The sequence below is a fragment of the Anthonomus grandis genome, chromosome 7, assembly GCF_022605725.1.
Source record: "Anthonomus grandis grandis chromosome 7, icAntGran1.3, whole genome shotgun sequence".
Lineage (NCBI taxonomy): Eukaryota > Metazoa > Arthropoda > Insecta > Coleoptera > Curculionidae > Anthonomus > Anthonomus grandis.
The window spans coordinates 31,398,868-31,413,667 of record NC_065552.1 but is presented as its reverse complement, the minus strand read 5'-3'; the positions used below and the strand labels follow the sequence as shown (position 1 = coordinate 31,413,667).

Sequence of the window (14,800 nt, the reverse complement as noted above, 5' to 3'; positions counted from 1 at the left end):
GAAGAAGATTTTGAACTGGAGTGAAATGATACGGATACAGTTTTTCTTGGCGTATAATTTTAAACACCGAAGATTTCATTACACCAGTGGCTGCTTCAATACGTCTTGTGCTAGTTTCAGGATTTTTGATAACACGAACCAAAATTTCATCTTCCATATCTGCTCCAATTATCCTTGGTCTGTCCGCATTTACGTCTTTTGAACGAAATGAGCCCGTTTCGCCTAATCTATCCTACAACGCTTTAAATGTTTGATGATTTGGCTGCCTTCTATCCGGATACAGATCTAAATAACGCTGCGCTGCTCTTCGACTACGAAAATTTTCTTGAGCATATACACAGACCATATCCCGCATCTGAGCATTAGAAAAGTTATGACCATTTTAATCTCCAATTAATTACGGGACACCCTGTATATTAAAAATGTTCCATTCAATATTCTCGACTACTTTAAAATTACTTACCCCTAAAATGATCCAGGAAAAAGGAAATAAATAAAAACGTATATAAATGTTAAAATATTTACTGTCTTATTGGTTTCACTTTTCAGCTTACACAAACTATAGGCTGATACCCACACTCGCAATAAATATCTACAATATGACCAAAATCAACATATACATCTCATTTAGTCGTAAAAGTTAAATAGTTCTGACCAGAGCGAATCAGTTAAAAAAATACAAACCAAATATACAAAATTAAATAATATAATGACAATAAATTATTTTAATTAAAAAATCATATAGCTACCTAACGTTGGCCATGTTGTAAAATATATTCTGTCTAGAGTGCAGTTTTGCTCTCGCCCCTCAAATAATCATAATAATATGTCACATTGTTGCTAACCTTATAATACATACATTTAATTAACAATTTCCTAAACGACTTAAGTACCTAACGGAATTAATTTATGCATCAAAATTACATCGAAATAAGTAGAGGTTAAAGCAGGGCCGTAACAGTAGTATAATGTTGAATAAATCTCATTTTAACATCAGAAAAAAAGTTAAAAGATACACCATAGCAGTTAAAAATTCATGAAATAAAATAGAAGCAACGTTAAAGGAAACGTTGGGGAAAATAACGCATATCACAGTATCACAGTTCCTTAAAAGAAATATTAATTTATTGGGACTGATGTTAAAATGCAATTATTTCATTAAGACAATGCCTTTATAAGGTAAGAAGAGAGTTATCTTGGTTTTTTTTGTATAGTGTGATCGATATGAAGGGAATATTAAAAATATAATATGATTTTATATCTTCTTTTACTGGGTGTCAATTGATTTTTTTTAATGAAATGACTTAATAAAAAATAGGGATCTACATGTTTTTCTAAGCCAAAAATGTAAATTGGTTTATAGTGTTTTGTTGTTACTGTTAAATGATTGTTATCCAAGTTTCGATTTTGGAGATTAAGTTTTCGACTTTAAATAACCGTTTGATTCTGCAATCTGTGTTAACTGTAAGTAATAGTAAAGAAAAAAAACAACAAACTAACCATAACATAACCAAACAATAACAAACCCTAGGGTTGTCTACGAGAAAGGGAAGAGCAGATATAATGAAATTTAACTAGAAGTATGACTTGGTGATATTTCAATCAATTTCAAATGTCATGTCACCGTTTGATAATTGAAGAGTGGTCGAGCTAAATGATCTAAGTGCCAAAATATACATTTTCATTTTTTTTCTTTCAATATATTCTATGCCACCGCCAATATCCTATTATGAGATCTAAGTGCCAATTTCAACCTAGGGCTTGCAAACGAAGTCCAAAGATGGGGCCACCTCTATGTCCGGCATCATATTCTTTGCTAATTGATCTAAGTGCCGGTATGCAGGTCGATATTTTTGGTTGGTTGTCGTTAGATTCGATTGTTATTGTCTGTGTATTTATATGTTAAAGTAATTACAATGAACTCTATTGCGTTTGGCGATAATACAAATACGAAATCAAGAAGAAAAAAACAGAGTGAAGCTAGATTGAGTGGAAAATCTTATGTTACACAAAAATCAAAGCTGCAAAAACCTGGAAAAGCCGTTCCCAAAAATGAGGTTAGTACGAGATTTTTAACGATATTTCGCTTGAAATTTTAGACCACTCGCGGCGCGGCCCGATAGTCAAATCTTTGTAGCCGATAGTTACATTATCCTGAGATTTTTTTTTTAATTTCAGATCACCTGTAAATGTAAATTTCGCTGTAGGGATGTGATTGATATAAAAGTTAAGCTTTTCGATCTATACCATGACCTTGAATCAGTCCGCAAAAGATTACCACGCTTGTTAGGCGTAAAAAGGAGGGGCATACAACCTTCAAGGATAAACGAGGAGGTTGTAAAAAATTCAAGTACACTCTTCATGATAGACAGATGGTAAAAGACCACATCAACAGCTTTCCGAGGGACGAGAGCCACTACAGCCATTCAAAAAGTGAAAAAGAATATCTCAGTCCGGACCTTAATGTCTATAAGCTATTCAACGCTTTTAAAATAAAGCATCCTGGTTGCACTATAACATACAAATTCTATAGAGGAGTTTTTATAAAGGATTTTCCAAATCTTTCTTTTAGAAGACCTAGAGTTGATACGTGCAAGACTTGTGATTTATTTTTTTTAAGAAGCAAGGACGTAGACTTAATGTATCAAGAAAAGCTAAAAACGAGCTGGAGTTGCATCATAGAAAAACAGATAAAGCTCTAAAGGTCATTCAAGAAGACAGTGCGAGTAGTACTCTTCCGGGTAGGGATACCTGTACCATTACCATGGATCTACAGAAAGTTTTTTCCCTACCAAAATTAACGCATAGTAGTATGTATTACAGCCGCCAGTTGTCATGCTACAATTTTGGAATACATGTGCAAGATACGTCAGATCGGATAATGTGCATCTGGCATGAAGGACTGTCGGGCCGAGGTGGCAACCAAATGGCATCATGTCTTCTACAAGCCTTGAACACAGGTCAGCTTTCAACTTATAAGCGAAAACTATGTATATGGAGTGACAACTGCGCAGGGCAATTATTAAAAAACCGAATGTTCATTTTCTTATACATTTTATTAGTAGCCAATGGACATTTTGACACCATCGACCATAAATTTTTCGTCTTCAGATAGAGATTTTGCCCTTATCGAGAAACAAGCAAAACGTTCTAAGCTTCAGACAGTAAACGATGTCAAAGCGGCAATTGCGGCTGCTAGACCTTCCAGGCCATACAGACTCTTAGATATGGGTGAATGTACTTTTTTTGATTTTGATAAACTATCATCAAAACTTATAAATACAACTAAACTAGGCATTACACAAGCGTCGTGGTTACGTGTAACGAAAGGAGAGTCCGGCATAGTATTGTACAAGAAAAATTTCAGTGACTTAATAGGATGGGAGAAGTGCCGTGTATTAAAAAAGGGTGTGACTGTGCAAAATTTAAAGTCGGTTGAGCTCTTAGCCTTGCCTGGTGTTGAGCAAATAAAGGAAAGTAAGAAAAAAGACCTTCGCGCAATGCTAAAGTACTTTGATCAGAACAATAGGGCATTTTTTACCACTATTTTAGATTTTTAATCATTTATTATTTTTGTGGACTTAGATCATTTCCGTTATTTCTTCACTTATTTTGCTTTACGAAGTTTCTTTGATGTCTTACCACAGAACATTTATTTTAGTTTATCTCTGTGTTTGTTAATAAAGCCAATTCTCCATAAAAAAATTACATTTGTTTTATTTTCCTTATTTGTCAAGTTTTCTTTGATTTCTAGCAATTTTTAATTTTAGCACTTAGATAACTTAGCTCGACCACTCTTATTCGCATTTTTTAATGACCTACACTCTCTGAAAACATTAAGTCAAGTAGTTTTAAATGTGAAATATTTCAGTACAAGACCTAAAAAATTGAATTTAGGCCAAGATAACCTCCTCATTTAATTAAAACATGTTTCACAATTTTGAGCAACTATATAAAAGGATTAATTTTCAATTATTAACAAAGTTAACAAATTATCATATTCTTACATTGGACAGTATTGCACTTATATCCAAACCAAAACCAGCACAAAATTGACACAATATTTATATTTAATATTAATTTTTTTATTACATTGATATAATACATGTTACTTACCTTGCTACAGCATATTACAAATTCGATGCCCTTAACTTGAGATCTCTAGAAAAACTAATGCAACTTACATTTTAACATTAACATTAATATTATTTAATAGTTAATTTGCTGAATTTATAATATTCTGTACGTATGCTAAAAAAGCTCGTTCCTTAAAAAATAAAAATAGAAGAATACAAAATCACAGTAACCTCAACTTGATTTTTAGATTTTTTTGTGTGCGTGTGGTGTAAAGACCGATATATTTATATAATGTGTTCGAAGAAAATGAGTTATTTATCAGCTGCATAACGATGATTATAATGGATTTTTTGTGAGGCCGTCAGGTACCGATTTATTTACAAAGAAATTGCGATATAATGCACATTTAATGACAACAAAGTATTCAAGATCGTACTGCTAATCGAATTTTACACTAAAGTTGTTAAAATGTGGCCATGTTATGATAAAAAGTGTAGTTGTAAAAAAGGCAAAAAAGAAAGAATGGTTTGTATACATGTAGGGTAGATAAAAATAAACCTGTGGCGTGTTTTATCCGGTACAGGTACTCAGCATGGATGCGAAGGCGACAATGTGGTTATTTTCTTTATCTTCTTGTATCATTTCCATTTAGTAAATCATCGGTTGCTACCTGAAAACAAAATGTTTCATACAAATTGCAAACTTACCCCTTTATTTAACCGTTATCTACACTTGCGTGCATAGAAATTTGAAACTTTTTAACTTAATCTTAATTTTAGTACTATTCTTAAATCGACGTCCTTATATTAATTTATGAAATCAAAAGAGCAATAAGTGAATTTGATTTTTGAAGGTGGTAGACAATGGTACAGTGAAAACATCTTGTCGAACTTGCATTGTCTTATTTATTTAATGTATCACGACGTGACAACCGTTATCAAGTGTAAACTGATTAAACAGTTTACACTTGATAACGGTTGGACATACTTACCAACCGAAACGTCGTGTTACATTAAATAAATAAGACAATGCAAGTTCGACAAGATGTTTTCAAGTGAATTTGAATTACTAAATGGCATACGATGATAATTTAACAAAACAGTCCACAGCCAACTATTCATGGTTACGAACTAACAACATTATTAAAACTTCCCGCTCCCAAGGTCCACATTGTATATTTGATGGCTAGTTTAATAAGTGATAAAGTACATACCCATCCATGAAACTAAAAAAGAATAGCTTACCTGATAATTCCATTCATGGGTCCGGATATCGTCGGTACCATTTCCAACTCCACCAGCAACGGAAAATGATCGGAATAAACGTGAGGATGCGGACAGCCAATCACTTTGTTTTGCGTAATCCAATCTTGAGATATCGGACCCAACAGACCCAGCGGTGTCATTGAGTTTTTCGCGTAAAATATGTAGTCTATTATTCCTTTGAATTCAAATCTAAATAACAATAGGATAAATTAATGTATCACCCACTATATATATATGTTACGGGTAAAGTTAGAATAACGGTTAAACTTAGGTTTACCCGGATAAACTGCACAATACCCAGAAAACATGGGTAAAGTCCAAAATATTAATAAAATTGTACACGTTTCGGGCTTTACCCGGGTAAACCGCGTTCTATCCGCCTTGGCGTGGTTAATGTTAAAAAATAACGCCATAAATATTTGGAGAAATTTATTTAATTAAAAAAACAGATTTTACAAATCAAAGGTTACACTAAAACTGTATCCTAACAAAGTAAAAATAAATATAATCTATTTGTTCAAACAAGACAAGCTGCTGTGACATTTCGAGTTACAAAGAATTCCAATAGCTTTACATTTACATTTATCGGTCATGCATTTAGTTTTACAGTTGCATCGTTTATAACCTTGACCTCCTAAAAGTGACTGTTCGTTTGCAAGTTGTCTTAAAATTTTCTTTTCCGGTGATACACTTTCCATCTCAATAAGCTTCTCACTGCACACAGAAAATTGGTTCCTAGAAAACATTTCTTCGATAGTTCCTCTCTTGTGCGCTAGCTTATACACATTTTCGTCAGTTTTCTCGATAACTGTCATGAGAATGTTTCTAAAATCACCCCTTTCTCGATCAACGTCTGGAATTTTTACTCTCACTGTATCTCCAACAGAACATGGGGGAAACTTTGAATTAGATAAAGCTTTCATCTTCTTTGCTTGATTTTCTAAATTTTTTTTTGCGTCTAGTCTGTTTGACTATATATTCCTTTGGTACAAGCAAAGTTCACACCTTATATTCCCTGATGTATTTAAATTGTCACACTCTACACACTTGCTCTGATTTTCTGAAATTTTCAATAGCTTTTTTTGGAAAAGCTGATGTGGATTTCCAAAAAAATCCGTGTGGCCGACTTTAATATCATGCCCAAACATGGCGGCATAAGGAGCTTGTTTTATCCTATCATGGTATGCCCTATTTTTCATTAACTGAACAAATCTTAGACCTTCTGACCATCGCGTGCAGTTTTCATCGTCCATCCACGTCATAAGCATGTTCTGTATATCTTGATTTGCTCTTTCCCCGCTGCCTTGTGACTGACTGTGACGTGGTTTCTCATGGACTATTTTAAGGCCACTCCACATCGTACATAACTCTTCAATGACATGGTTGGCGAACTCCCGGCCGTTGTCCGATTGTAGTATAGATGGGGCGCCGAAAATACAAAATAAGTCTACCAGGCTCTTAGCTACTTCCTCAGCCCTTTTCGACGTTAATGGACGTATTTGAACAAACTTAGTTAAGTGGTCCTGATACACCATAATAAATTTGTATTCTCTATCCGGATGGGATTGCATGTCAATTAGATCCACTTGACAACGGCTGTTCATCTCCGAAAAAACCATTGGTTTAACCACAAGTCCTTTTTTGGCAGATTTCAGTTTCTTTTGGCACCCCTCACACAAGCGCAGATATAACTTAATAACATCTTGAGTTATATTCTTGTACTTTTTTTTACATTCACTTTCCATACGGTGCTTACCGCAATGTCCTATAGCTAAACGTGCATCATGCAAAATGTCAAACATTTCGTCGTTTGTAACGTAATATTTAATGCTAGATTCACCTGACGATACACGAGCAATAAGCTTTTCAACGCCTCTAACAGAACATATGTCAAACCTCTTTAACCGCCGATATTGTAGCGTAGTTTTAGTTTTAGTTTTTTGCCAACTTGACTGATTCTAACATTTCTTGGTATTGTTCATTATTAAAATAAAAACTATTTGCACTTTTCGTAGACACCAACTCGTTAAAAACTTCATAAAAACGCTGTGCTAAACGCGCACGTCCACTCTCTTCGGTTTCCATTTTAAAACTGAACTGAACGTGGTGAAAGATGATGCAATAATAATTCCTACATCCAACTTTACCCACGCAAAAGCGGATAGAACGCGGTTTACCCGGGTAAAATCCGAAATATGTGTAATTTCAATATTATTTCGGACTTTACCCATGTTTTCTGGGTATTGTGCAGTTTATCCGGGTAAACCTAAGTTTAACCCTTATTCTAACTTTACCCGTAATATATACACATGTATGCGATATAGGAAAGTAACTTACGTATAATTAGTAAAAGGCATGATCTCGTCATTGTAAGCGGAAGCCAGCTTAAAGGAATGCGTAAATTCATTGGGCTTATCACAGCTGAGAACTTTTTCCAGGCAACTTTTATAGCTCAAGGCCTTAAAGTCTTTGTGGTCCTGGGACACGCGCCCCGTGCTCAGAAATTCGATTACTCCCGAGTCTGGTAACGAGTTGAAATCACCGCACAGCACCTGAAAGAGTTATACGATATTATAAAATGAAAAATAGACTATAAATTACTTACCACTTGTATGTTGTTAGGGTCGTTGATGTTCATATTATTCGATCTTAACGTTTGTACGGATTCGTCCAAGATTGTCTTAAGCTCATTGCCGAGCATCATCGTTTGTATTAGTTTCACGTCACAGAATTCTGGATCCCAGTGGATATGTGCGGTGCAAACCAATATCGGTTGCGAGATATACTGGGCGTCTGGCGAAGCTACGAATAAATTTTGATTTTATTAAAAAGTAATTTAGTTTTACTAAATTTATCATTAAACTTTAGTTCTTCAGAGTTTTGTTGTTGGAAAGCTGTGGTTCATTTTCGAAATATTTTTTTTGCGAAGAAGCCGAAATAAGATTTGTTCATCTCTCATTTAAAGATATTTTGACACGCTAAGTCATAAGATGATAATCTTCATATTCGTAGGAAAAAAAATCATAACAAAAATGGCAACGAGAAATGGTCCAAAAATATTTTTAACTTTGCAAAGCAGTTAACTTTTTAGTTGTAAGAGGGCGCAACGACCAAATAAAAATACAAATTTAAAATTTGACCAAAATTACTAAATTAAGATAAGTTAATAAGTCAGAGCACGCCATTAGAAAGCTGAGTAAATTTTCTATGAATTCGGTTTAAGCCAAATTTTAATCGGATCATTAATAAAAGTTGGTGAAATAACTGAATGTTGAATTCTTAATCAATTTTAATGAACAAGGTGCCATATGAAAGATAATTTTCATCTCTCTCAATGGATTTTTCCGGTGACATAAGTTCGTTTTTAAAAAATTAGTTATAGGGCGCTTATGTTATGCTTTTACTATTGTTAGAGTTTACCCGAAATTTTTCTAGTTCTAATTTCAAATGGATCGGTATGCTTTACCTTACAAATTATAAAAGCGAATTATACAATCTAAATTTTGGAGAGCATATCGACATCTTTATTCGTTCCGGTGTTATTGCCAAATAACTGGTAATAATAAAAGCAAAACCAAAAAATAGAATTTTATGTAGTTATTACCTAACAAATAAAGGACCCTGACATTATTAATAATCATTTTCTTTCATGTTTCTCTAGAGCTCGAGCCAATGATACTCTTATTAATCATTTTAAACCATACATGCTGATATACAGTACCCGACAAAAAAAGGAGAAACTTTAAATATTTTCTTTACATTAAAAAACAGTTTACTCTATACATAATATGATATTAAGAAAATATTTGACATATAATCTGCTTTTTATAGCCATACAAAAACTGCTTATTTTGTGAATAACATTGCTGACACAAAATTGTTTTCAAAATCTACCGTAGGTGTTGTCTCCTTAGGCGTATTCCACGGCTACAACTTGGGACCTTTGTTATTTTTATTATTTATTTGATCTTAATTTAGTTTCCTCATTTTTACAAGCAATACTCCTGACATGACACACGGCTTTTGTTTCATTATGATCCATTTTGTGTAATGAAGGTGAGGCAAATGTCAATGCACATCTGTTAAGTCTTTTTGATTATAGCAATAAGCATAATCTTAAACTTAATTGCACCAAAACCCAAATTTTCAATTTTTAAAGGAATATCTTGTATTTAATCAATGGTCAACCCCTAAACTATACGGAATCTGCCAAAAACCTGGGAGTGATATTCAATAGTAACCTTAGGTTTAGTAGTTATTTGCCTAATCTGAGTAAAAAGACATATCTAACACTTAAAATTCTATATGCGAATAAGCGTATCTTAAACTATAAGGTAAGAAAAGAGTTATGTGAAGCATATAATATCTCTCCTTTATCTCATTGCCTTCTTTTATACTATCCTGGCTTAACGCAAGAAGAAAAGTATCAAGGCAAAGCAAGCTTGCAAGGCATACAGAATAATAGTGTTAGATTTGTTATTCGCTTAAGAAAATGTGACCATGTATCTTCCAGTATAAGGGAAATGAATTGGCTCAAAGTTGCGCATCTATTTCAATATTAAATGTTAGTGTTCATTTTTAAAATATTAAAAACATCTCTCCCAGACTATTTAACGGGCAGTAAATAGTCTGACGTTAAAGAACTTTAAAGAAATGCCTCGACATATTACCTCGATCTTTATAAGATGTTTTACTTCTCACGCTGTAAAATTTTATAATAAATTTATGAACATTTTCTAAAACGAAAACCTTACAAAGAAGGCTAAATCTAACCTATTGCCAATTTAGTGGAGCTGAATAATGTTAGGTGACTTTTTTTTAAATGTTTTCTTTAGAGAAAATTAGGTTATTAATTATATTCATCGTTTTTTTTTTTGTGTATGTTAAGTTGACTAACTAATATAGCTAGACTTCGCTATTTAGGAGATTACTTACCATTGTCCCAAGCGCTTTCTGTTGTTTGCAGAAGAGCTGCCAGTCCAATATTATCTTTAGGCATTACCCTATTCAACATGTGTTCTAATCCGTCCGCGCTCGCCATCGCTAATTGATTAAATTCTACTAGATGTTCTTTTACTAACGTGAATCTAAAAAAAATATGCTCTTATCCATTTTATGATACGAGTATTACAAAAAAAAATACATGGGCATTTATTGAAATTATTTTAATGAAGTCTTCTTTGGAGCGACGAAGCTAATTTTAAATAAAGCACACTACAGGTAATACGAGAATAAGAAACTCACTTTTAAAGATAAGCAGTGACGCTATGACGACCAAAATCAACATGAGTAAACCGTTTCTAATGCAGCTGAACCGGGAGGATAAAACGAAAAAATCACTTAATCCAAAACAGTAAGTTAGTATGGTATACTGACGGATCAAAGGCGGATTGTGGACCAGTAGCAGGAATATATGGTCTTAACCCGAGAGTCAACTTGTTTGCATCACTCGTACAACATACCTAGAAAGGCGAGGATCTGAAAAACCATTCATAGGTTCTGAACCTGTATATGGCATAACAAAAATCTCGGTCCGTGGCAGTCTCAAAAACTGGACTAAAGAGACTCACGAAAACCACTGGAACCATTTACCGGGGCTAAATTATAGCAAAACAATACTGAAAGGTCCATCGACCACTTTTACCTGAGAGATACTAAAGCCAGAATAGTGCCAGGACTACTCACTGGGAACTGCACACTGAGAAAACACCTACAGACAATAGGAGTTTTCCAAGGAGAACATTTATGTAGACTTTGCGAAGAGGACAATGAATCAGCCGGATCGAACGGAGAAAACAAAACCTACAGGAGGACAACTTTCCTCAGAAGGAAAACTTACAGAAAAAACTAATAAAGAGGTTTTAATTAGGAAAATTGCAACAGGGGATGCAATAAGCATTCAGTTGCAGTGTCAGGGATTTATTAAAACCTTGCCCTGTTGCAAGAACAAAACTATCAATCAATAGGACCTGTATTTTATGATGGCACTTTGACCGGAACGAGATATGTTGACCTCATAATATCTGGAGCGCTGGAAGATTATTTGGATAATGTTAACTTGGAGAGACGGCAACAAATCTATTTCCAACAGGATGGAGCACCTTCCCATCAAATAAATGATGTAAGAATATTACTTAATAGATTGTTTAACGATAAATTAATCGCGAGAGGTGACCAGATCTAACCCCTCTCGACTTTTTTGAGGCTACTAAGTGTATGAAAAGAAATACAGAGCCATTCATGAACTTCTAACACATATTATAGGCAAACAATTGGATCAATAGATGGAAGATCAATCTTAAAAGCTATAAGATATGTGCTTACGTGTGCTCAGAAATGTATTGAAAAAAAGTAGGTCAACTTGATGTTATTTTCGTATTTCAACGCCAACTTACCTAAATTTGGTAAAATTATTAATATTCCTAAAATGTTGTCATTTTTAGGTTTACACTATTACTGTAAATAGACTTTTTTTAAAGAAAATTATTATCTTTTGATTTATGTAAAAATATACAGGGGATTCCATTTAAGGAAAGTACATTTTTCACGTTTTCTAGAAAACGCAATGTTGAGCAATATTTTTTCTGTTTTCACCATTTTAATCAGCAGAAAAAATCCGAATAGTTTCCTAATTTACCCGACCCTCTATCTCTAAATATTAACAAAGATACCAATAGTGCCGAGTTAATTGGGGGCACCCTGTAGAGTCCATAATTTTTTAATAATATTTATACCAAACTTCTTTCTAACACAAAAAAAAACAACTTACTTAGAAGTCCTATAAAAGATGGCACACCCGTCCACGTACTTTCGTTCCGACTCGGCCATGTGCTTAGCCCGCGATTTCGGCGAGTAAATACCATTGTAACCTTGAGCCTGAAAAAAAATTCATTACCATCTCTATTGAACCTGCTGAACGGCTACACTCGCAAACATAATTGAAACCAAATTAATATTAATAATAATGGTAACGGCTTGACCGCTCAATGACAAAGGTGAACGGGTCCCTCACCTTAAGTTCGGGCATGAAAAAATTGTAAAACTGATCCATCTCGACTTCCTGGAGGTTAATAATGTCGGCGGAATAGTGTTGAATCTCCTCGAGGATTCCTTTTTTTCTGTAGTCCCAGTTAAGGGCCCACGTAGGGCAGTAGCTGTACATTTGCCGTGTGGCGTATTTATCACATAGTACGTTGTAACACATCACAGTGAAGATACCTACAAAAAATATTAACAATATGAGTTCAGTTCTTATTTATCACTTTTATAGATAAATAGTCCACCGGGTAAAAGTGAGACAATTATATTACTACTAATTACAATAAATTACATCAATAAACGTGTCAATTCAATGAATTTTAAAAATGGATTAATTCATTCAGAAATGACTTGAAAAAGTTTGTTAGTTCAGAGGAGGTTGTACTATATTTTATTTAATAAACGGTCACACCATTTAATTAAGTAACACCAAAATACCAACATTATAGCTATACTAAAAGTTGGCAGAAATAACACATAACGCAATTCATTCGTATTGACCTATAAACAATTCTCGTTTTAGCAAAGATATGATTATATGTGAACAGAAATTTTCAATGTCTTCTACATCTATTCAACGAGTTAAGCCGAGCAGCGAATATCTATTTGAGAAATCCAGAGCAGAAATATCAATACCCAATTTATATGTTGCCTCAATGTCGTTTCCATAGAAAGAGGACCACACTATTGGAGCGCTACTACAGTATAAATATAAACCCTAACTGCTTGAAACATGTAGCTTTAATGTTAGATTCCACATCCTTAATATCTGATGTTCAGTTTAATATGTTCAAATTTAAGTCACACATATAAAGGGAAAAGCTACGTTTTTTATGTGATACCCTCCATGAATAATGGCTCGATACAGTTTCAACTTATCAGCGAATAGTGAATGTTACGATTTAAGAGTAGTTCCCACGTGAGCAGTTCGTGTGATAAATTTGAAGAGTACTGACCCATAACGAAAACACTAAGGTACACACACCAAATGGGGGCCAAGAACCCATTTGAAAGAAAATTATTTATTTTAAAACACGGGTGTCTTTCTACAAAAAAGTCTCCAACCATTTTAATGCCAATCCCTGACTTTGACCCGCATTAAGGATTTATTCACCCTGTGAAATGTCATTAAATCTGGTATTCAAGCAACTGTGGACCTTTTAGGACATTTGTATAAACTAAATAAAAGAGCAAAAGAAAAGGAGGGAGGTAATAGGAGAATTTTCGTAAACAGCATCCTGGAATAGCGAAATATGAAACCTATTAGGTTATAATAGACCAGGTAAAAGGAAAAAGACGAAAAGAAAGATAAAGACTGCAACATCACTTTTTCGATAAATAATTAATAAAATAACGCTTTTTTTTCAGAAATGATAAGTGTGACTTTGAAGTTATTTATTTTACGGATTTGCTTCATAAAAGTTTATTCATTTATTTCTAAATAGTCTCATCAAATAATTATTAGATTTAACACAGTAGTGATACATCTATTTTATAATTTAGAGGTAGATGAAAAGCTCTATAATTTTCACTGGAATCACCTTTATTAAATTTATTACAATAGAATTAATTACTCATAATCTTCATATTTAGTCTTTAAGTTAAACTAGTGACTTAATTACGGCCTTATTCGAATTCCAAATAAAATTGCAGCATTTTATTTAAATGTTAAAATTATTTTTTTTTGTTTGAGCATACAAACTCACATTTTAATTTGAGCATATCATGCAAGAAAGTACAGCTCTACGATTATCACTAGACTACTCCAAATTGGGTTCTCTGTGTTTCTTGTTTTTCTCTGATAAAATGAGCGATATTAAGGAGACGCAAAGAGCAACACTCATAAGAAAACCTGCAGATATCCGAGAATAACGCCTATATAATATATGTATATAACGCGGGCATAACGTCTAAGGGAGGTTAGAATAAGCATCGGCGCCTTACGAATGTCATGAAGAAATTATCCAGGTTGTGAATTCGATACTAAGATGTTTAAATTAGGGAAAAATTATATCCAATAGTATATGTAGGCACAATTATGTTGTAAAAATTGCTTTTGGTACTTCCTAGCGGTATTTTAGAACCAATTTTTAAGCAAAGTTAAGAAAAAAAAACATTTTTTAAATTGAAATTTTTTGTCGTATATCTCCGGACCTTTTTTTTAATATAAGTTTTTAACGACCTATTGTAAATGTTGCCATAGTCTCCGCCAGTTACCAAGATCCTTATTGCGTCCTTAAAATTGGTAGCAGCTTGAATAGCGTATAGAATATCTGCAAATCTTCTCACATTTAAAAATGTAGATTAAAAAAACCTATATTCATCCTACAATATATTAAAATAATATTTGACCTCTCTATTGAAATAGAAGCGTTATTTCTGAAGGCAGTTTTTACAGCACCTCATACATAAGCTTATTA

At 33.5% G+C, this 14,800-nt stretch overlaps 1 protein-coding gene across 2 annotated transcripts in view; it reads right to left on the bottom strand.

Moving 5' to 3' along the window:
- Nucleotides 1–506: 506 nt before the first annotated feature.
- The window catches only part of LOC126739006 (CCR4-NOT transcription complex subunit 6-like), a 110,417-nt gene continuing 96,123 nt past the window's right edge, over nucleotides 507–14,800 (bottom strand). For both annotated transcript variants that reach the window (XM_050444529.1, XM_050444530.1), the window contains 7 exons: nucleotides 12,355–12,560; nucleotides 12,112–12,218; nucleotides 10,278–10,429; nucleotides 7,948–8,144; nucleotides 7,680–7,894; nucleotides 5,322–5,531; nucleotides 507–4,747 (listed from right to left, as the gene is read on the bottom strand). In XM_050444529.1, coding sequence (XP_050300486.1) covers nucleotides 4,744–4,747; nucleotides 5,322–5,531; nucleotides 7,680–7,894; nucleotides 7,948–8,144; nucleotides 10,278–10,429; nucleotides 12,112–12,218; nucleotides 12,355–12,560 — 1,091 coding nt within the window. In that variant the 3' untranslated portion in view covers nucleotides 507–4,743. The remainder of the gene's footprint in view (nucleotides 4,748–5,321; nucleotides 5,532–7,679; nucleotides 7,895–7,947; nucleotides 8,145–10,277; nucleotides 10,430–12,111; nucleotides 12,219–12,354; nucleotides 12,561–14,800) is intronic.